General features: G+C 41.3%; 1 protein-coding gene across 1 annotated transcript in view; it reads left to right on the top strand.

The window, feature by feature from the left end:
* LASP1 (LIM and SH3 protein 1) overlaps nucleotides 1-24951 on the top strand; it is a 1019750-nt gene that overhangs the window by 37940 nt on the left and 956859 nt on the right. The window contains exon 2 of the mRNA XM_044088315.1: nucleotides 22353-22447. Within this exon, the coding sequence (XP_043944250.1) occupies nucleotides 22353-22447 (95 nt within the window). The remainder of the gene's footprint in view (nucleotides 1-22352; nucleotides 22448-24951) is intronic.

Here is a 24951-nt window from a genome sequence, read left to right as displayed (position 1 = left end):
CCTTAAGTACCAAGTTATTTATGTAAATGTTATACTTAATACACATTTTTTCCTCCTTTTCAAGCCCCTCCAAGGAAATGATGTATGACATGTACTTTATATACTCTTTAACTGAATGTGATTTGATTTTTATTTATTTTATTTCTAATATTCTTTAAAGTCTGTTTGATACAAAATGTTTACAGTTTTTTAGCTGGATTGCAAGATTACAGTCAGGATGAAAGTGCACTTAAATCTTCCGAACACTAGATGGCAATGTGACGCTACTTTGCCTAAGAATGGTTGGAGGCACACCCTCTTGAAACACCGAAGGAATTGTTGCCATTGCTCATGGATGTATGTATAAAAGTTTTGTATCTTAACTGTTTTTATATTCTGATGAAGTTCCTATAAGGGGAGTGGTTGTTCTGCTTAAAGCCATACATCCAAACTCCTACTCCGTCTTTATTTGATTTATATAACCTTCTACTTGTGTTGTGTATATGAGGCTTAACTGCATAACTCTAAAGGTAATTCTTCAAATTAGGTAATCCTAATCCAACTTGTCTTGTGGGGAAAATCAGTTTATACCATTAAACTCTTGCCCACTTTCCCTCCCAAATAAATTATTTCAGCTCTTTATTATAGGATCATAGGAGGTTACTAGGCGAATGGCCCTGGGGCCCTTACAAGCCTAGCCAAGAGTTTATCCCCAAAAAAGAAACCTGTCAGCACCCCGTCTCTCATGATCCACAACTTTTACTGGTTGATAAAAATATCCCTGGCCTGTATATAAAACTAAAGAGACTAAAATCTTTTTTACTGCCTGTGTTTTTCTACTCGTATCCATAAACAATAGCGTCTATTTTCTCCCATTTTTTTTTATTAATCACCTCTCACATATCCTTAGCTGCCATAGCAGGAGTGTTTTCAATCCATACTCCTAAATATTTTCCCCCGTTATGCCCCCTGAAATGTACTACCTTCTCATGGTTCTTTAGCTCACAGGTGTGATGTTGCACTGATGACAGCATCCATTTTCTTGTCACCAAACAACTTAATTATCCCATATATGTCCAGTGCATACTTGTACAGTGGTCCCACTATGACACCACCTCATTTTTCAGGTCAGACTGGCTGGGACATGTAGCTCTCGTCTCCCATGAAGGACTCGTGCAGTCAATTTGTTGACAGGCAATCCCTTCATTCCCAGCCCTCCCATGGTCCCTGTCACCATGGATGTATCCGGTCCTCAGGTGGGACTACTGTGGTGGACAAACAGTAGGAGGCATGTGATATCTTCAAGAGTCCCCATCTACATAATAGTGCCCTGGTAATGAGAGCAGTCTTAGTGAATTTACAGACTTGTCAAGACATGCCGTCAGTGGGAATTGTCTGAGTCAGACAGACAATACAGCACTAGTGTGGAACATCGTATGTACTTCTGTCTGATATACAGTGAGACCTTACAGTTATGCCAGGGGTAGTACAGTCTTTGGCTGTTGCCAGTGATGCCCCAGGAGAATCTTGGACATGTTCATCTGTTGTCTCTATGTGCTTCACAAGTGCACCTTAAGCCGGAGTGGTGCATTGCCTGTTCAAGAAATGCGACATGCTACTCTGTCACGTTTTGTATCTCCAGTCCACTTTAAAGTGCGACCAGTACTTTTCTGTTTTGGCACTCCCAATGGACATGGTAGTGCAGATCTAGTTCATTATTGGCCTAAGAGTTGCCTGGGTGCTTTTCCTGTGTTACCTCTGATAAAATGTATCCGGAGTTATGGCTTTCATTTCTCAGCCCTGCCACCTACAGCCAGTATTGAAAATACACTGTGGAAGAACATGGTGAATTAGTTAGCAGTGAGGAGTTACCTGTATCTTGCAGTCTGGCAGCGGATGTTTTTTTTCTTGTACGCCTCTGTTCATAGCTTCAGACTATGACTGCTTAGATAAAAAAGTGGTTTTCAGTCTTCTTTAATCTTAGAAGCCTTCTACTTGGAAAACATTTAAAGATAAATGGAAACAACTCTTAGCTTAGACTTCTCTGATTTTCCTAGATCATATTCTCCACAGTGGTCAGGGTCTCATGCCTCTGGCTTAATTGAGGAATTCCATAGAAGGGACTTTGCTGCTCATAAGCCTCTTAGAGAAATTCTCATCCTTTACGAGACCTTTGCTTTGCTGTAGCTGGTACAAGCTCCTTTTAAGACTATTTCTTCCATGAAAGAAGTTAATTTTAGTTGCAGCCACCTCATTTAGGAGTGTTGAAGGTGCATGTTTTGTCTGTTAGCTGTACATACTTAGTTTCTGCAAATAGAGTTTCACTCTGCACCAACCCATATGTCCTACCTAATTTTTTAACATTAGTTGATCAGTGTACCAATCTTCTATTCCATCTACAAAGACCAAAACATCTGAGATAGTGTTCCCAGTGCTAAGGATATCCATAGGGAGGATAGATTTTTCATGCCTTTTACATAGGGCAGACATGGAACGAAGTACCTAAGGACTGTCCCTTTGGGTCATGAGATTGCATTTACTTTCTCTGTATAGCTCATGGTGCACATTCTGCAGACATGTTCTCTGCATATCCCACAAAGGCTACGACACCTGCTGCAACCTGCCTGGAGTTAAATTATCTTCAAACTTGACACTTGGGTATTGCCTCAAAGTTATGCTTTTTATTTGGAGCCATGATATTGAAAAGCGCATTTCCTTATGTGACCTCGTAGCTGGATTAGGCAGGAGCACTGTTTAAGTATTACGCCGTTTTCAGTTACGGAGATTATAGGTGCCTACTGTAACACTAGTTATGTCAGATGGACATCTTAACATACCAGGATTCTCCATTAAGTGTATATATTTCTTGTAAAGCGCTTTGTTTCCATTTTGATTGTCTGGCTAGATTTTGAGTTTTTGCATGGTCCATAATTGGACATTGTATTATGGGAGAAATATTAGCTGCCTGGGAAGGTTCAGCTAGCAAGGGGATGTCAGTCATGACAATTAAGAGAGATGGGCCTCTTCCACTAGCTGTAATAAAAGGGTACCCATGAATTTTATTTACTCAGCTGGGCACTTGCTATTTTTATTTTGTTAATTGCATTAACACTTTAAAATACTCTACAAATAATGGTACATACTTAGGCTGAATTTTAGACTAGTGTTTTAATTTGCTGTAATTATGTGCACTGGTCCATCTGTGGTCAGTTGAGCTGCCCTCAGTGTGCTAGCTGTAACTGTAATTGTATGAATTTTAGACTAGTGTTTTAATTTGCTGTAATTACGTGCACTTGTCCATCTGCGGTCAGTTGAGCTGCCCTCAGTGTGCTAGCTGTAACTGTAATTGTACTGTGGCACACCTATTCCTGCACTACTTCATTTACGTAGTTATTTGGTAAATACAAAAGTGGGATAGGTAGATGCAGCGACAATGAATGTGAGTGTATTAGCTGTCTTTGTTGTACTGTTACACTGTACCCTAGATAAAACTGCACTGGCAGAGTTATAAAGCCTCGAGAAGGTTTTTTGTACTTTTCACATCTGCGTAGTATGCACTTCTTTGCAGTTTCAGTGTTTGGCTCTTTGCTTTTTTCTGTTTGTAGCCACTGCATTAGAATGAAAGGACTTAATATTTTTGAAAACTCATATTGGAATTTTGCCCTTTGTCTGCTGGTGTGAAGAAAATGTGTTGTATACCACTGCCCGTAGACAGATAAAAGTTCTGACTCTGAGCCAGATGACCTGAGTTGAAGGCCTGGACACTGAAGGAACTGGCCAGGAGGAGATGGGTGGGAGAAGCTGATGTCACCCATCCCACGAAGGTCAGTTGGTAGTATAGATCTACCTGCAAGACCACTCACCTGGTAGGGTGTGGGAGCTCATATGTTTGCTGTCTGTTCATCAGGCAGGAGTTGGCAGGTGAGTATTATACCTGATCATGGCAGGAGTGTATCTTCTAACATTCTGTCCTTGCCTGTGCTACCTGGGTATGGTATGAGGTTATTGAAGGGTATTGTTCCTGTAAAAGGAAGCCCCCCCCCCCACACACACAACATACAGCTGGGGGGTTGTTGTGGTCTGCTAATGCCATGCAGGGTGAGGAAGGAAGTACATTAATAGTGTGTGTGTTTGTGGGTAGGTGCGGGTGGGGGGGGGGTTGTTGGTCAGAGACGGCCAGTCGCAAACAGTGTGCTAAGAAGTATACCCGTTTGTTAATTATCACAGAAGATTATACTATGGGGCTGACTGTTTAGAAAGGAAGTAGCGTTTGGGGATAGCTATACTCAACAGCAGAGAATACGTTTCAGGACAGGACACAGCTTAATATTGGCTGCATTTTTAGTGCAGGGTTTGTCCTGTTCCTTCTGCAGCTTTCCTTGAGTTCTTGGTGAGGCAGGGTATTGTGGTAGTCTGACAGTATTGCAATAAACTCACAAACCGATGACCGGGAACTGTTGCTGTTCTGAATCTTGGCCACACCTGACTGACTATTTCAGAGACTTGACTTCCAATCCCAAGTATTTTAAATGGCTTTCTTTTCTTTGGGGAGAAAAAAAGCATCTTGCACATTCTAAAATGATATTTATTTATAGACCTCACCAGCTGCAAGCACTTTAAGTCTTAGGAAGAAAACATTATTGTGTTGTGGTTACAGCTTGGAAACAAATGTTTGATGGCAGAGTTGTGCTTACTAATCAAAACAAAGGACTGTATTATAGATTTAAAGAACAGGGTTCAAAGCGCTGTTGGGGGTAAAAAAAAAAAGGTTTTGAAGGCAAAAGAATTGAAATACAGTTGTTTCCACTGCCATTACACATCTTAATTGTTTGGAAGAAAAGTTTTTGAAATAGGATACACGAATGGAACTGTTATTACAAATAAGTGGTCTAGCTGTTACAAGGGGGAATTGGGTAAACATCTTGTGTTTAAATGGTACATTGTTTAGGATTACTGAACTGTAGTTAAACAAATGTATTTTGATTCAAACTGTTTAGTGTCCTGTTAAATAAATATAATGCAGAAACTGGTAATGTTGATAACATTTGCAGGTGTAAAATCTTCCAAATGCAGTGCCTAAAAAAATCATTCAATAGCTTTCCAATAGCTGATTTATCCAATTCAGAGTCAAGGGGATCCAGAGCCTAGTCCAGCAAGCAGCAGAGGCTTGACCGAGCACCACTGTACAGGCCACTGGTTCATTGCAGGATGAGTATAAATACAGCACATGCATGCGTTCACACACAACACTTGAGTGCACACACACACACACGCCACACTACTCGTGCATGTACAGGCACGCATATGCATACACACACAACACATGCACGCACCATAACGTGAGCTCGCACACAGCACAAGTGAGTGCACTCGCAACACACAGTGCATGCATGCATATATGGACAGCATATGCAAGCAGGTATATAACACATTAGAGACGCACGCACACAAGCATATGTATGCAGTGTTAGCCATCTGCTTACCTTTGTGATGGGGGATTGAAGATCTTGGCAAAAAAAATATTGATGTGGAGGAGATCACAGGATCATAGCAGGTTACTAGGCTATCGACCCAGAGATCATTTCAAGCCTAGCCGTTTCATCCCAATTTAGTACCATAGATGCTCTGGTCAATATCCAGGATTGTATTTACTAATGACCGCCCCTGTCCATGAGGGTTGTGTGTGCTATCAACCAGTAGGAATTTACGGTGCCCCATCCACTTGTCCAGGTTCCTTTTAAACAGTGTCATAGAGGTGCTGTGCATCACATGAGGATTAATACCTCAAAGTCCTCCTTTGATTCTTATGAACATCCCCCAGAAGTGTCATTGTTGGCCTGCAGTCCACTTCTTCCTACATCTTTCAGACATCTGTGATATGTAACGTGCTGTATGTATGTATAGCACCTTATTATCCTATTTAAAAGACCGGTGTCAAGATGTCCAGCTGTACCCCACTGGCACAACCCAGTTTTCTGTCACAGTAACCCCCTTCGCTTTCCATCCCTTCCCTTATATTTCCTTTTGTCTCGTTTACTACTTCAGTAATACATGCAGTCAAAACTTGGTGTGCACATGGACACTTTCTTAAGCTTTACTGAAGCCTTAGCTTGACAATCTGCCTTTCAATAAATTAAACAATTATGAAGAAAGCATTCTACCAAGAGCTTCGTACCCTTCTTGTTCCTCGCTCTTCTTTTTGGTGCGTTATACCAAGAGCTTCGTACCTTTCTTGTTCCTCGCTCTTCTTTTTGGTGCGTTATACCAAGAGCTTCGTACCTTTCTTGTTCCTCGCTCTTCTTTTTGGTGCGTTATATCAAGAGCTTCGTACCTTTCTTGTTCCTCGCTCTTCTTTTTGGTGCGTTATACCAAGAGCTTTGTACCTTTCTTGTTCCTCGCTCTTCTTTTTGGTGCGTTATACCAAGAGCTTCGTACCTTTCTTGTTCCTTGCTCTTCTTTTTGGTGCGTTATACCAAGAGCTTCGTACCTTTCTTGTTCCTCGCTCTTCTTTTTGGTGCGTTATACCAAGAGCTTCGTACCTTTCTTGTTCCTTGCTCTTCTTTTTGGTGCGTTATACCAAGAGCTTCGTACCTTTCTTGTTCCTCGCTTTTCTTTTTGGTGCGCAGTCATTAAAAAGTGGGCCAGAGAGGCCGTTTTGGAGACGGTGAACGTAGGCAGTTGGTGGTTGACCAATGTTCCACATACCTTCTAACAAACAGATGTCAAAAGGAAGAAATAAAATGGAAATCCTTGGTGATCTGTTACTATAATAAATGGGTCACATTAGTTTCTTAGAGAGAAGAAACATAAAAAGTATACGATTTTTCCTGTTGCTTTTTCTTTAGATTGATATCTTCATTTAAGAGGGTTAATTCGAATAATGTAGATTCTGTGCACAAACTACAAAGGTAGAACTGTGTGTATCTCAATGAGGGTGCTGTACACCTCCATCTAACATTCATATATAGTTAATTATTTATCTTTATACATATACACACACATATATATATATATATATATATATATATATATGTGTGTGTGTGTGTCTATATCTAATAATAATAATCGACCCCATGATGTAAGTGAAAGCTTACAAAGTCAAAACTTCAGAATGATTATTTTCCAATGGAAAACAATTGCTGTTCCAAAACAAAACAACAAAAACAGTAAAATATTACTTAACATGGGGGCCTGTGCAACTCTTCGCACTACAGTGCCGAAAAGGCAAAGTAGCGAAAGCGGCCTAACAAATTCTTTCCCAGGGAAAGAATTTGCTGAAATGCCGCTTCGCACTTTACTGTTTGACAAAGAAGCATTCGACAGTCTGCGACGCCGTAATAGGGAACCTATATATATATAAAATGTATATATAAAATGTATGTGTGTGTGTGTGTATATATTTATATCTAATAGAATATATATGATACTGTGGTGGTGGTGCTGCGGTAGCGTTGTCGCCTCACAGACGTTACCCGTTCGATTCTCAGTTAGAGCGTCTTCTGTGTGGCGACATGCATGAATGGACATTCCTTCGTTGAAGGTTGTACTTTAGGCCCAGCAAGCCAGCACGTAAAACTCTACTGCCAATCATTAGCGGACTGGAGTTCCAATGTGGCAACCCCTAACCGGGAAAAGCCGAAAGACACAAACTATAATACATGGGTCTACTTCAAAACATCGAATTTCATAACATTGAAAATGTGCATCAGAACATCGAACACTACAAATCACATAAAAATATCCCCTCCACATATAACGACACCAAACACACTTTTTACTACGTTTCTGCAGAGGGGCAAGCCACCCTGCACCCACCATGTGGGAGGCTCCGCCCCCACACCCCCCCGTAAATTAAATACACCAACTCCTGAGATCGCACTACAGTGGGGAAAAGTTAATTTCCTAACCCCACTGTAATCACCATAAAGAATGTACACATAATTTCTATATCACTTACCTGTATGGCCTAAAAAACACATACAGAATGGCAAAATAAACACTATTTCAAGATCATTAATTCCTACACTGTAGAAATAATAACTATAGAAATGAAAACTACAACATCTCATAGTGATACCACAAGATTAACAGATTTAAACTATAGCATTTAAATATCTCCCGATACCCTATTACATATTCTAGGTTTATAGATTAGTACTAAGCTAATTGCCCTTATGGGCCATTTTAAGCCTAGCTAATTACCCCCTGTGAGAATCAAACCCTGTACCTTGTGTCTGTAAGGCAAACACCTTAACCATTATGCCAACCTCCCACCCCTATACATTTTAGATGTTATGAAATTCGATGTTTTGGGTTTTAGATGTTCTGGTCTCGATGTTATGAAATTAGATGTTATGGGTTTTAGATGTTTTGAAGGGGATATATATATATATATATATATATATATATATATATATATATATATATATATATACATATATATATGTGTATATATATATATATGTGTGTATATTTATATATATATATATATATATATATTATAAAACATTTATTATTTATTTATTTTTAGTTCTGATATTGTTTGAAGACCAAAACTTCTTTTGTTTATTTACTTAAGTGTTCAACTGGCCCTAAACACACTTTTTTTTAGCTCTGAACTCTTACAGTAATACCGTAAGTGAATAAAGTTCCAGAAAGTACATTTTCCAAGAAGCTGTGTTAGTAGTCCAGAAGTTTCACCTGTCATGTAACTGGATTTTTAACAATGTTTACTGGCTACTCTGCTGACTTGACAAACCAGGAGGTATTAAAGCTTTCATCCTCTCAACGCTTAATTTTGTGGTTCTGTTTTTGATAGAAATTGACGGTTGCCAAACGTCCTTAAAGTTTCCTTTAATGTTACAGATAGTCTGTAAAATTATCTATCAATAAAAATATTTTACTACAAAATATTACTGGGGATAGTGTTCAAACATTTCCATTTCCTGGCTGCTAACCTTTTTCATAAAGTCAGCCATTGTGATATAAGTAAAATGTAACTGAACTGTTTGCTAGTAGGTGGACCTTTTAGTCAAATACTGAGAAGATGGATTGCGTTGAGGGGTGTTGTAACCCTAATGACAGCACAGTAAGGAGTGAATGACCTGCCCTTGGCTAAATTAGATGGAGTTTAGAGCTCGTATCCCCTTTTTCTAACAAGCTGAGTAGACAATTTGTTGATAATAGCAGCCTTTCTTGCTAGCTAAGAAAGTTTAGTGATAAATCTGCTTATGTTATCCACCATGGTTGTTTTCATGTTTATTTTTTCAGAGTTTTCTGCCGCAGTAGAATTTTTTCAGTTGCCAGCAGTACAGTTGTGTAATCTTACCATAGCAGTAAATGTCCTAGTTCTCACTACAGCAGTATTTTTAACATCCGGGATAGTCTGCTGAAGATGGCTGAATGTCCGGCCAGCATTTCAAAGCCCTTACCCCTTCCTGTCGCCATATTTCAGATGTATTTCATATGTCCAAAATGTAAGGTACATATGTGATGATGGAGCTCCTAATTCTCAGAACTGAATTTTCCTGGAACCACAGCAGTCTAACTGGAAAGCATGTAAAGATCCCTCAGTCAGAAAAAAAATAAGAGGGGGAAGGAGGGATGGACAGAATAGTGACTGTAGAAAGCCACAGTGGCACCCTCCAAAAAATCTTTAAGGATGGCCCTGGAAAACCCCACCCTGTTCCATAGAAATGACATCCACCTTATAATGTGTAGTAAAGGTGTTTGCAGAAGACGGAGTAGCAGCTTCCAAAATTAATCTAGTGCCTAAACCTTTGGAATAAAACAGCAGAAGAGACTGTTACCCTTGAAGAATGAGCTCGAACAGAAACAAAGAAAGCTGGTTGCTGTGAAAGGAGCAGCAAAAAAAAAAGAAATGGTCTAAGAAATCCAGGAGGAGATGGTCAGCCAAACCAAATGTCCTGGGATGAAAAGATCCAAGGTGTGAAGAATCCCCTCACTAGCATTCTGTAGAGAGCGGAAGAAGGAGGGAAGATAAATTGTTTGATTTAAGGACAAATCATTAACCACTTTGAGCATATAGGAAGGACTGACCCTGTCCCTATGAAAAAGTAAAAACGGAGGAACTACCATGATGTCTGAAACTGTGAGGCTCTTAAGCAGAGGTAAGGGCCACCAACAGTACTGTCTTCTAAGTACATTGCAGCAGGGAAGAGGAAGATGAAGGCTCAAAGGGACACTGAGGTAATTTCTCCAGAACAAAATTAAGGTCCCAGATAGGCTGTCTTTGGTGGTCTAATATGTAGGATGCCTTTCAGAAATTGTTTGACTTCAAAACAAGCAAGGTGTGAATTCAAGGCAGACTGGCAGAAATGGCTGATAGATGAGCTTTAACAGATGAATTTACCAGACCAGAAGTGAGCAACTTAGAGGTAAGAAAAGACCATAGGACTATCCACAGAAGAAAGGTCCAGGTCATGCTTGAGACACCAAACAAAAATTCTCTTTCAGTAGCCAAATACAACTGTTTGTTTAGTAGTGGGTTTTTTGGCTTCCTGCAAAAAGCGAAGCATATCTTCAGGATTTTGATTCCTTTTAGATACCATTTTTCTATCAGCTAAAGAGTCAGGTGAAGAGTGGGCAAGTGAGGGTGAATGAGCGTTCCCTTGTCCTGTGTGAAAAGGTCCATCCTGATGGGTAACTTAGGATGATTGGTCCTGACCAGATGAAATAGAAGGTGGAACTTGTGCTGTCTGCTTCAAAAGGGAGTCGCCAGCAAGATTTTAGGCCTGTCCCACATGATCTTATGCAGAACTTTTGGTAGCAGAGGAAGAGGGGGATAGACATCCAGAAACATTCCAGGAAAAAGACATGGCATCCAGTTTCCAAGCCAGATGAGCTGGCACTCTGGAACAGAACTTGGGGTGTTGTCTGCCCGCAGAGGGGACAAAAAAATCTGTTTCAGGAATATCCTACTGATGTACAATGCCCAGGAATCCCTCCCTGTGAAGCATCCATTTGCGAGGATCTGTCCTGGATCTGCTCAGATTGTTTGCCACAAGATTGTGCTCTGAGGTAATGTAAATTGCCTTAAGGAACTGTAGATAGAGGACTGTAAAATCCCATGCCCAAAAGAATCAACCTGCAAAGGAGGTAAGACTTTGTGCCCCCAGTTTGTTGATGTATGACATGACTGTGGAATTGTTGGTGAAAATCCTTAGAGGACCTGGAGCCCAATTGCTAGAAGTAGAGCTCTCATTTCCTTGATGTTGTGGTTAAGGAGACCAGAGACTCTGGCGTTTGAGGTTGTTGGATGAGGCTGTCCAGCCTTGGTTGGAAGCATCTGTCTGCAGCTGTTGAGTGAGGAGAAGAATTTGAAAAGACAGGCCTAGATTCAGGGAAATCTGATGAATCCACCAGTGGAGCTCAAGCTTGAGACAAGACAAAAGGGGAACAGGAAAAATCCAGAGGATGGCAGTGCTGGAAGCCAGTCTTCAGATACCATTGAGAGTTTCTCACATGGAGCTTGGCAAAGGGAAGCATGGGAATAATGGATGCCATGTGTCCCAGAGCTCACAGAAATTCCCTGGCAGGAAAGACTGGAAGAGGGAGAAGAGATTGAAAACAGGACAGAGGGGGGACCTTGGGAGGCAGCAGGTAAACCATCATTGGCTGGGTCAGAATCTTGCATCAGAGAAAGACTTGGTTCTGAGAGGGGGTCTGCATGGACCTTTTGAGATTTAGGGTGAACCCACACTATGAAAAAGAGTCATAATAAAGTGGAAATCTTAAAATATAAGCTACCGAGAAGGGCCCTGAGTCAGGAGGTCATCCAAATAGGGAAGTATCAATCTCCTAAAGTCTGCAGTAGGCTGCCACTAGTGCTAGACATATGGTAAAGTCCCTCAGGCTGTAGAAAGACCACAAGGCAAAGCAAATAACTGTTAATGGGAGGAAGAAACAGAGAAATGTAAAAAACTTCCTGAAAAGAGGCTGAATAGGAATGTGGAAGTATTAATCATCGTTTAAATCTACATATACCAGAAAAGCTTACTAGAGCAGCAGAGGAAAAAGTGTATGGAGAGCCAATATCCTGAGGGAAAGGACCTGTAGAAAAGTGCTGAAAAAAGAAATCTGCAGAATGGACTCCCTAGTCCCCTCCTTCCTGGGAAACGGAAACTTACTGGAGTAGAAAACTATGCTCTGCTGAGCTGGGAACTGGTTGGATGATTCCTTGCACCAAAGATTCTGAAGAACAAATGAAAATGAGGGAGCTGGCAAAGGAGGAGGCTGGGGAAGGGACTTTGGTTCTTTCCATTATCTAAAATGGTTTGGAAGAGTCTGTGGTTATTGTGACGGCCGCGCCCTGGCCCAGCAATCAAGGAGCCTCAGTCCTCACCACAAACACCAAAGAGGGCATGTCATATAAGAGGAAAGGATAACAAATACACACAGCAAAGTACAATTTCCCTTAAGTGCACACACAGATTAGTCAGTCTGGGGCTGGTTGCTTCCTTGCTCCCCAGGTCCCCAGTAAGACTCCCCACTGGCACAGCTATAGGGTCCAGGTCTCAGCCTAGCTGGCAAGCTAATTCCAGTACCTTCTCTGTCCAATCAGTGCTTCATGCCCCTGCCCAAGTAGCTGACACACACACACACACACACACACACACACACACACACACACACACACACACACACACACACACACACACACACACACACACTTTGAGATAAGTATTTATACAACTTCAGAGACCCTCCTGGGAAAGGCTGGCACAGATTCTCCATCTGTGCCCCTTTACCCAGACTATACCATGGTAATCACAGCCACCACCAGCTAATACTTATCAGCTACCCAAAGGCCCTTAAAAGGGTGTCCAATTATTACTGTGCAATATTATTATCCAATAGTAGTGTAACTTAGCAATCTTAAGGCTTTGGAAGGGCTTATTACAGGATCACTTATAAGCATGCAATGCACTCTAGAGCTGTCACCTCCTCCCTGACCTCAGTGCGACAGGGGTATATAAGATGCAGCCGACGCCATTTTCTTCAGTCTTTCTTGCCGCGCGGTGCCCGAAGCAAAAGCAGTTTGCAAGTGCCGGTCGGCCTACTCTTGAGATTTTTATTCCGAGTCCTGAGCCGAAGTCTTCTACAAAGCTAAGTACCCTGTTGGGGAAACTTTTTCTTGCCTCAGACCGATGTCAGTAAAAGTTAATAACTGTATTTCTTGTGGGAAGCAAATACCTCATAAGGATTTCCATTCTTATTGTATCCTATGCCTAGGCCCAGACCATGACGTCACTGGTTGTCGGTTTTGTGCTAGGTTTAACAAGCGCACTATTAAACGTCTGTTTGATTTTGCCTGACATTATTTTGGCAGAAAATTCAAATACACCATGCCGTCGGAACGTCCGACGACCGGCATACATAAAAAGCGCAAAGACAAGGAAAGGCATCCGAGGCCCAAAACTGACGACAAAGCCTCTTCTAGGCCAGTCGCCGGTTCTCCGGTTTTCAGCGAGGTGCCTTCGCAGCCCCTGACTACCACTACTTTAGAACCACAGGCTGCCTCTGACTCCATGTGGAGATGGCTGGGCCTTCGGACGCACAAGATTTTCAGCCTACCGAAACTATCCCTACAGAGGGATCCGGAGTAGCTGAACAACCCGTAGCTTCAGAGGGTGTTTTCAGACCTACTCCGTTAAGCATTAAATCTTCTGCTAAGTCTAAACCTCCTTTTAAAAACAAAGAAACAAATACAGCATTCTCCAGGATAGGCCTCCATGCCTAAGAAACAAATGCTCAAAATGGCCGAAGACCTAATCACCCTGATCATGGGGTCCCATCCCTCTCCTGATAAAAGGCCTAGACAGGATGCAGACTATGACTCATCCGACCAGGTATCCATCTCCGCCTGAGGACGACTTCTTTGGGGAAACCTTACATACCATGAGGGAGCATTTCCATTGGGATGGCCAGGAATACTCAGAATCCAAGAAAAGGCACAGAGACGTCCTTTTATTACCTCAACACAGACCCCTTGCTGTTCCACCGGTGTTAGATATTGTGGATGATGTGTACACTGAATCCAGCTTAAATCCTGATTCCTTACCTCCAGCCCCTGTTAAACCTGACAGGTACTACAGAGTCCCTGACTCTCTCAAATTTCTTTATAAAAGCCCTGTTGCTGACCCTGAAACTATTTCTCAGGGGTTAAGGCCTCATCAGCAAAGAATCCAGTCCCCTCTGACAGATTCCAGAGCATTAGACAGATGGGGGAAGAAAGTATATACATCTGCAACTTTAGCAATGAGGGCCTTAAATTGCCAGTTTCACATACTAAAATATCAGCGATTTTTGATGTCTCAGTTGAAACAAAAAATGCTTCAAGAACCAGATCCTCCTAATTTTAAGGAAATGCAGGATTTATTGCACGCAGCTGAACAAGTGGGGAAAACATACTTTGCAATGTGGTTTTGATTCTTTAGAGGCCTCCTGTAGAGCAGCAGTTACAGGTTCTGTCATTAGAAGACATGCTTGGTTAAAAACATACGTTACCAGATCATGTTAAAGCAAAACTATTGGATGCACCTTTGCAGCCGGATGTGTTACTTTGCAGCAGGATGTGTTATTTGGAGTTAAGGCAGAAGAGGTATTAACGAAAATGGAGGATAAGGCAAAATCTATGCAAATGGTGAAGGATTTCTTACAGGTTCAGCCTCCTCGATTTAGCAGAAATTGGCCAACAAAGAATTGGTCCTTTCCAGTTACAGACAGACCTCAAAGGGGCAGATACAGACGTCCAAGAGGTAGTCAACCACAAGGTCCTTACAGGCCTCGACAATGGGGCGCATCAGGCCAGAAAGAAGGGGAAGACAGGCCCCTACCATATAAAAAACAGTCCCAATGACTTCCCATTACAGCTGCCAAACAGTTCTCTCTTGGCAGCCCCCTTGGGAGGAAAACTGGCACTTTTCAATCGCAATTGGCATATGATCACCAAAGACAAATGGGTTCTCAACATTGTATCTCAAGGTTACAGGTTCCACTTTCACACTCTGCCAAGGTTAAAGGGAATGCCAAATCTGCCATCAAATCAATGGGCTGAGGCTCAAAAACAAATTACAGCACTCCTGGACATGAGAGCTATTCAAAAGGTACCACCACAGAAGCAAGGACAAGGATTTTACTCAAGACTCTTTCTGGTTCACAGAAAGGACCAAGCCTGGAGGGCCATTCTGGATCTTTCTTCTCTAAACACTTACCTGGATGTTCCGAAATTCAAAATGTTGACACTACAGCAGCTTTTTCCCATGCTGGGCAAGAAAGCTTGGCTCGTAACCTTGGACCTCAAGGAGGCATACCTGCATGTCCCTGTCAGATAAAACTGCAGAAGATACCTCAGATTCATAGCTGGTTCAATGCACTACCAATTCTCTGCACTGCCGTTTGGCTTATCTAATGTGCCCAGGGTCTTCTCAAAGTGCCTGGCACCAGTAATTGCATTTTGCAGACAGAAAGGAATTCAAATTTATCCGTACCTGGACGACTGCCTGATTCAAGCAGAGAGCAAGGACATTCTTCTAAAGCATCTGGCGTTTGTAAAAAAGTTAAGTTGCCAAGGGTACACAGTAAACGAAAAGAAATCAAAACTAGTGCCCTCACAAGAGATAATCTTCCTGGGTGTCAGCTTGAATACAACGTCCCAGATGGCTTATCTCACGCCAGACAAGCAAGGACAACTGACTCAATATTTTCAATTGATGGCAACAAGAACCCAACTCCCTGCAAGAAAAATTCTGCAGGCCTTTGGTTACATGGCATCTTGCATACTACTAATTCCGTATGCCAGACTGCATATGAGGAAACTACAATGGTACCTAAAGAGTGCCTGGTCTCAACACTGTCAAAGTTTGGAAACAGTTCTACCACTAATTCCTTGCCTTCAACAGGAGTTTCGATGGTGGGCTCAAGCTTGTCACCTCAACAAGGGACAGCCTTTCACTCAACCCACAGCCAGGCAAACACTGACAACAGATGCATCGGATTATGCCTGGGGAGCACACATGGCAGGAAAATGTATTCAGGGCAAGTGGCCCGCAGAACAAAGGCATCTTCACATCAATCAAAAAGAGATGCTAGCTGTACAAAATGCCCTTATAGCTTTCAAGGACCTTCTGCATCCAGGACAATTACTACTAAAGACAAACACCACAGTTATGTGGTACATAAACAAGCAAGGGGGCACTCGCTCTTATCCCCTCTGCAGAAAAGCTGTTACCTTGTGGAACACAGCTCTAACCTATCAAGTTCATCTGCAAGCACAATTCCTGCCAGGAGAGAAAAACACACTGGCAGATGACTTAAGCAGAAACATCATGGATCCCCACGAATGGGAAATGAATCCACAAATATTCAGAATGAGAACACAAAAATGGTGGAGCCTGGACATAGATCTGTTTGCATCCCCAATGAACTGCCAGCTACAGAAATTCTGCACAAGGACTTGCCATCCACAAGCATGGAAAGTGGATGCCCTCTCATTCAGCTGGAAAAACCTACAAGTATATGCTTTCCCACCACTGCCTCTCCTTCCAAAGGTACTCTTAAAAGCCAGGCAAGAAGAGCCAAAGATGATCCTGATTGCCCCAGACTGGCCACACCAGCACTGTTGCACAATATTAAAGAACTTGGCACAAGGACCACCCAGGATTTTGCCTCACATCCCGCATCTACTGACTCAGCACAACAATCGGATACTTCACAGCCAGCTAAAGACTTTAAACCTGGCTGCATGGAAGGTTCTTTAGTCAAACAAGCAATGCCTCTCTCGAAAGCTGTTATGGATGTCATTCTGGAGGCCAGAAGGCCTAGTACCAGGAAAGCCTATTCGGATAAATGGAAGAGATTCTGTGCCTGGAACTAGGCTCACAGCCTTGACCCTCTTGTCCCAAACATTCCTCAGATACTGCAATAGATGCTGGACAAAGGCCTCTCCTTTTCATCTATCAAGATCCACGCCTCTGCCATCTCTGCTCATTACAACACGGATCCACCAATTTTCTCTAATCCCTTGCTAAAACAGTATCTCAGAGGGGCTAAAAACATAAGACCGCCCCGTAGAGCACCTACTCCAACTTGGGACCTCAACTTCGTGTTGGAAAAATTAACTTTACCTTCTTTTGAGCCAGCTAACACAGCAGATTTAAAATGTATCTCTTGGAAAACTGCTCTGCTCCTGGCAATAACATCAGCATGAAGAGTTTTAGAATTACAGGCACTAATGGCAGTGGAACCTTTCATCGTTTTCCACCAAGACAGGGTGTCTTTAAGAACTAACCTTACTTTTATGCCAAAGGTGGTATCAAGTGTGGCTCTAAACCAAACTATTCACTTGCCAACTTTTTATCCAAATCCACAGAACAAAGGGGAGAGACTACTGCATTCTTTGGATATACACAGGCAGTTACGCTTTTACTTGGACAAAACCAAAGCTTTCAGAAAAACTGAGCAATTATTGGTAGCATATGCTGCAGGACCACAGGGAAAAGCCATTTCAAAACAAACTATTTCAAAATGGATAGGTCACTGTATACGTTTCTGCTATACACACCATGGAAAACCTGTACCTAGCAGCATTAGATCTCACTCCACCAGGGCAACAGCCACTTCAGCTGCCTACCTCAGAGGAGTACCTACCAAGGAAATTTTAGAAGCAGCAACTTGGAGTTCTGTACATACCTTCACCAAGCATTACCATCTGTCTCTGTATTCTAAATCCAGAGCTGGCTTTGCCACTGCAGTGCTGCAGGGCCTTATAGCCACCCCTAATGCCTTATAGAACCAGCCACCCTACCTCAGCTTTGGGATTCTACCCAAGTATAATGACTGCAGCAGTGTAACACGATGAACAGAGTGCAGTTTTGTACCTATCATAAATGTAGATGTTCGAGTGTATACACTGCTGCAGTCCAGGTTACCCTCCCTTCTTCCCCTCTTATTTGCTGGTACATACCTATGTCTTCTACCCTTTACTACCTATGGGGAGCATTTGCTGGTAACTGAAGGTTGTTGATTGCTTTTCTTATGTATGTTTTATTAGCAATTTGAATTGCCTACCTTTTTGGGGGAACCTGACATCTGGGGCAAGCAAAAGAAAATGGCATCGGCTGCATCTTGTATACCCCTGTCGCACTGACGTCAGGGAGGAGGCGACAGCAACCTACGCCGGACCAAGACTTTGGAACTCAGGCCGACTGGGGAACCGCCTGACGGCATGATAACCCAAGTGTAATGACTGCAGCAATGTATACACTCAAACTTCTACATTTATGGTAGGTACAAAACTGTACTTTCTCCCTGTTTAAATTGAAACTGCAGTTCTGCTAAAACATTACATAATTTGTTTACACTTTCCTGGTACCCAGGCCACAGAAACTACATTTACATTATTTTACAGTTAGAGCAATAAAGGACATTCCACATGTAAATTCTGGTCACTAACTTTAGCCTTAAAACAATAGGCAGGATGCTTACTCCAGACTCATCAACTCCAAATTCTAACTTCAAAGGACATACAAAACATAATTTTAATTTCAAAGAACATTTGAAATGCTTGGCTTAGTTTTCCTTCCAGCAGATGGCAATGTTGCTACAATCTTGAAGTTCACGTTTTACACTGTTTTCTTTCATTTAAGAAACAAGCCTGTATTTTATATTTATATTTGCAAATGCCAGAATTATGTATCAAATTCTATTTGACTAGGCTGGCAGCCTTCACCCCTTCTCTACCAGTCTTAATAGTTATCTGTTGCCAGACTAGAAAATACAGAGTCAACCTTAGGGACAGAGGAATCTGGCCATGAGTTAGAAGAGGCTGGATGTTAAATAGAAGCAGATTTGTCAGGGAAGGAAGGCTTTTGACTGTTGGAACCCAGAGAAGTCTTGTCAGGAAGAACTGTCTTTGGGGCTCGCCTTCCTTGAGAAGGCTGTCTAGATTGTCTACAGACAAAAGCAGGCTTAGAGGGATACTTTCTTTGAAACAAATGAACAGGAGATAAAAAGATTTCTTTCAGATCTTGCATAACTTTACACTTGTCTTGTAGGGTCTTAAAATGGTCAGCAGCTGCATTGCTAAGAAGATTCTGGTTGTTTAAAGTACACTCGACCAATTCAGCCTTTGTTTTCAGGAAGAGACTGTAGACGTAACCAAGAAAACCTCCTCATCACACATCCTGACAATGCTGCCCTAGAAGTATCGGCAAAATCACAGCTGCATTTAATAGAATGATGAGTGGCCTGAGAAGCAGAACTCGGAAGGGGAACAGTAGAAGGCTTTGCCTCTGAATCTGGCGTAGCAGTCAGAATGCCCCCAAGCTTAGACAGAATAGCTAGATCATACCTGGTCATACAAAGTGTATACTTTTTCCTGTACCTGTCCATGGCATATCTGTTCTTATCTGAAGGTAATAGCTTAGATGAAGAAAATAACACAGATAACTTGTTTGTAACGATATAACAGCATAGTTGGGGGGGGGGGCTTTTATACAAAAGCCTCTGAGCATCATGGACTTTATAGAGACAGTCAGGTTTTTTTAGGGGCAGGAATTTGGAATTGGAGGCCTGAGAAGCTAAACAGAAAGTATCCGAAAGGACATCCCAAACTGGAAGGGACTGCAGAAGCCCTAGGAGAATCTGTCTGTAATAGTTGTAATACCTTTTCTGAATGTCAGACACTTGGGAACAGTCGCACTTAAAATGTTCCATTACACAAACCACAATATCTTCAAAGAATATTTCTTACATGGCCCATCCTGTAATCTTTAGGAGTAATGCTGCAGGGCGTGGGGATCAGTCGGAACTCTACACTTCCCAAAACTGCCAAGATCCTCCCCCATCCCATGGTATGCACTGCCAGGCTTCCTTTTCCACGTCTTCATTGCCATGCTCCGGCTAAAATATCAGTTTCCCTTGCTGCTGTCGTAAGTGCCCAGGATTTTGTGTTTTGTACAGACATTACTTGTTTTCTCGCTGTAAGGTCACTTGTAGTTTAGGATTCCGTTGCTCTTGCTTTGGACCTTTTTTAGCTTGTGTTTATTCCTTTCCTGTTTAAGCTTAGGCTGTCTCTTCCCTGGCTTCTTTGAAGATGCATAAAGCCTTTTTAAAGGGGTTCCTTTAGCTTCAGCTACCATTATGTGAGCTAGTGAGTTTTGGAGAAGTTTACATTCATTCTTTTAAAACCATCAGCTAGAGCTGAGCTTAAGTAGCCCCTGAAGAAACTCTTCTCTTACTGTCTTACATGTGCCAGGGGTATTTCTGAATTACTTGCCTCATCAGTTCATTGTCTGTATTTAAAATTTCGTAAGGATCGTATAATGCTTGTGACTAAATCCGGGTTGACAGTGTCGGCTAATTTGAATCAGACCATCCTACTTGGTTTCCTTTTCTGAACATGCTGTCCCTGGAGTTCTTATTGCTCTGTTTACATGTTTATTTGCTTGTATTTCTTAACTGAAATTAAGCACTGATCTATGTATTTTACCTCCACAGAGTCCGAAAATGCTCCATCTGATTGTGACTTACCCAGAATTGCACAGTATGCAAATGAAGGCTTGGGTAATCTAACCCTGGATTCCAGAAAGCAGCTAGTTTACAGCTGATGGCTTTATCTTCACTGCCGCCTATCGGATGTTCACAGGCAGCTACAGTATTGCCTTGATAGGGTCATGCCACTTGGAAACCATTCCAAACTCTTTGTTTCTTTTCGTCATAAATTTGTAGGCCAGATGATCTCCCTTACAGGGCGGATATAGTGGTCTAAGAAAAGACAAAAGTAGCATTGATCATTGAAGTCGCCACACCCAGTGGCTACAGTGTCTTGTATAGAGAGAGAGACAAAGTCATAAAATACCAAGATCTGCAGGCAGAAATGAGAGCAATGTGGAAAAAGGATAATCAGACAGTTCCAGTAGTAGCAGGACCAACGGGTCTTATAAAAAATAATTTACAATCATATTTAGATGTTACCAGTCCATATAACCCCGTACGAATTGCAGGAGTCATTACTGGGCACATTGCATGTGCTGCCAAGAGCACTTTTGGCTGACGATGCTAATTTCGTGAACTTTAATCATACTTTGACTTAAGAATAGGGTATATTCATGTCATGGTATTAGAAACCCAAAAGATTTGGAGAATTAGAAAAGGCAGATTGCCCAGTGTGTTAAATGCAATGCTTTGCATAACAAACAGTGGCCTGGAAGTTCCAAAGCACATGCCACGAGAGCCATGTACACGTCTTTCTTTTCTAATGCTGCTGTAAAATGACATTTGTGTCACTGCTGTCTGGTCATCCCTTAATACCTTCACAAAACATTATACATTGTATTTGGTTTGTAGGTCAAGCTGTTGTCCTCCTTTGGGCCACTGTTATCAGGGGTATCCTGCCTCTAACAGTTTAGTTGCAGGAGTGGCCACTCCTCTTTAGTCATTTTACACTGTTTGTTCTTGCCTTCTGCATTACAACATGCAGTGAATGAAGTGCCACAGTTCATTTTCTTTCCATTCATTTATTTTTTCTCTGCCTCTGTTTTTTTTTTTATTCTTTTTTTATAAAATAGAAATTTTCCCCTTTTGATGTCAATTGTGTAACCTTTATCCCTGTGACATTAGTGAATAATGCATCCCAGCATTACCCCTGGGGTGATGTCAGGTAGGAAATATTGAATTTGTTTGGGATATGGCTTAACAAAGAAGTTTGTGAAGCTTTTTACTAAAAATGGTCCAAGTAAATAAAGGAATGACAAGGAAAGAAAAACATTCTAACTCTTAAAATGCTATATTATATGTACAAATATTGAAGAAACATTTTAACAACCCTGCCCAGATCACCTTCTGCTGCCGTGGCATCTTTAGGCTGCTTTTTTGTACCTTAGTGTGACTTTATCAGATCTGGAAAAGGCAGGCTGGCACGGAGCATTATGGAAGTACACAGGGAGGTTCTTGGTAGCCTGGAAAACTTTTGGAGTGGTGAGTGGTCCTAATTATTGTAGCATTAGTGCTTCAAATTATGAAAAATGGATGCACTGCTACAGATCTGTTATGGTAAGTATGTAGCGATCCACTGCTATGGATCTGTTGTTATGGTAAGTAAGTAGCGATCCACTGCTACAGATCTGTTGTTATGGTAAGTAAGTAGTTTTCATTTGTTAAACAGAGCCAGAAATGGAGGGCGCAGTTCTGGAAGTAGATGGCATGTTTTTAGTTGATTTTTTTATACCCCAGAGTTTTGCTTACTGAAGAAAGAATTATTCACTTGCGACTCCTGGCTTCTCTGCTTTAAATGATAGTTAGAATTGATCTCAAGGTTACTAAAGGTGTTTTTTCTGTTTTTCATTTTCCAGTACTGGCACAAACAATGTTTCAACTGTGAAGTCTGCAAAATGACCTTAAATATGAAAAACTACAAAGGCTATGATAAGAAGCCCTACTGCAGTGCGTAAGTACTATGAATGCTTAATCACTTAATAAAACTTCTCGGTGGGTGGGTGTGGGGAGGGAATCAAAGGGGCTACTGTTTTGTTTTATGCTGGTGGTACCTTATTAATGGGATTAGCTCAGTTGCCCTGGTGTTAAATGCATGGAAATTTGGGATGCAGTTTTAATTTGAATGCACAGAATGGACAGATGTCACACCTTACTGTTCCCTGGGCCTGTCTCTGGTTTTGCTGTTCCGTCCTGCTGCAGTGGCCAGTATTGATTTTATGCTTCTTGTTTACAGTGTTAATCATCTTTTTAAGTAGAATTTTTTGTCTGTTTTATTAAATGCTTACATAGTGTATTGACAGCTAAATTGAGTAGTCTGCTGCGAAAGGAACCTTGTCCCCAGTGCTGTTTTGGAGAAGTGGTCCTTGACACTAGTAACAGATCGTCACATATATGGGACCTGTATGTTTAACTAGAGATGCATTCTGTTGTGGGACCTGTTGCAAAACTTTAGTTTTAGTTGTATTTGTGGATATCTATCCCTTGTTTGTAGATCTGCTTTTTTACTTTGTGGTTGCGAACTACATTCCAATTTCTGTAAATTTAGATGCATATTCTGACACAGTATGTCTTTATCTGTTTTTTTTTCTGTAAGAATTTAACAAGAATGTAACGGAAGGATAAACTCTTCTGTTTTTCCTTAGCTGCAGCATTTGGCCCCCTTTTTGGGACAGAAAGCTAGCAAGATTAGGTTGTTTACTTATTTCAAAAGTTATTCCTGTAATTGCAGATATTAGGGTGTGCAGTTTGGGCTGATATATATCTGTGATGGAGCATGTGGTGACTGTGCCCTATCAGAAAGCAGAACACCTTAATGTTCACAGCTCAGCCTTACTATGGACACAACTTTTTAAAATTAGGCAAATAATCATTACTTTATGGACAGTTTTTACAGTTAAAAAGCTTTAATCAAATGTTTTTACAGCTAAACAAAACCTCAGGTTAGTTGAGTTTTAGTTTAGTGTGTGATTTATTATGGTTTGTGTGTGATTTATTGTTATGGTTTCTTATCGAATGAGCTATTTAATAACTTTAATCATTTTTTTACATTTTTATCAGAAACTTATTATTAATACTTCTCTTCATAGGGGATCTAAAATATGAAAATGGGGATGCTGTATGTATTTTTTATAACGTGCTTGTATAAGGAATTAAAACCTGATCTTACTGAATATAACTGCTTAAAGTGTATCTCATTGTGGACAGAATCTTCAGACCTGCTGCTTTAGGAGTCATAACAGGAAGAACGTTTGTAGTGTGCGCGTGGCATGTTATGTATGCATAGTGGGGAGGGAGTTGTAGTTTCAAAGTTTTTTTCCTTTGTTTGAGGTTAAGCCGAGGCATCCCACCCTTTCTTTCAGGTAGGGGTTAAAAAATGCAGTTTGCTCATCATGCACCGTGTGTGCGTAGGGATCGGTGTGAGTATACTCTACACTATCAATTATTATGGTGTGCAGTTTTTGAAAGTAGCGCAATATTTACTTCATACTGTGCTGGACAGAGTGTAGACCCAGTAGAGACAGTGTGGTGTTTTAGAGCTAGAAGTTCGATGGAGCAATGTATTTGGATGCCCTGTTTCTCTGTAGTCAGCCATTCAAAGTATTTGTAATTTAGAAACTAGTACACAAAATTTTACTAACTCAGAACAGTTGTTTAAAATATTTCCTCTCCTTTTTGTGAAGATTATACCGCACCTGCATAGAGTGTTTGCGCTGTACACCCTGTGTTACTGCATTGACATAAATAAGGCATGCATTAATTCATTTACATAGCGGATGTTGCCAGGGCATAGTAATACTTCAGAAGGATTGCTAGGATGGATTACAGTTTTCTCTATGGTAGTTGGGGTGAGGCAGTGTATTGGGTACCATTAGTAGTAAATACTGTAATATTTGTATGCAATTAGATGCTGTGTTAACAAGGTGTGAAATCCTTGTGGTTCTGTACATCAGTATTGTTCCTCCTTCCTCACCCTTTCGATAGTAATTCTGAGACATAGTGTAGACAATTTTGTATTGAGGTAGCAGAGCAAAATGCTTCTTTAAATCAGAATGTTAATAGAAAACTGCATCAAGGCATTATTAGCCCCCCCCCAACCCCCAAGTGTTGTAAAGAATGTGGTAAGCAGAAGTCATAGTGGGTCCTCCAATAAGTAAGGTATAATGCGGTGTTTGCATAACTGTGAGGCAGCCAGGTTACATGTTGCGATCTGTAGTACAGTGAATTGAGGATAGTGGTGCATTCTGGGCATTTTGCTGAGCTTTATGGTAGGAAGTGGAAATTCTTCTTTGTGCAGTTTGTGAAAAAAAAAAGTACTGTATTATTGTTTGTCTTGTTGCAAGTGTGCTGAGTGTGGTTGAAGTTGTGCCGGATGTTATGTAACGTGTACATACGTATTATATGACAGTCCCCAAGACTTCTTTTTAGCCTCCATGTCAGTCTTTATTTATTTATTTA

The sequence above is a fragment of the Protopterus annectens genome, chromosome 11.part0 (assembly GCF_019279795.1).
Source record: "Protopterus annectens isolate FY-2018-M chromosome 11.part0, PAN1.0, whole genome shotgun sequence".
In the NCBI taxonomy this organism is placed as follows: Eukaryota; Metazoa; Chordata; order Ceratodontiformes; family Protopteridae; genus Protopterus; species Protopterus annectens.
This window is presented reverse-complemented; position numbering and strand designations above follow the sequence as displayed.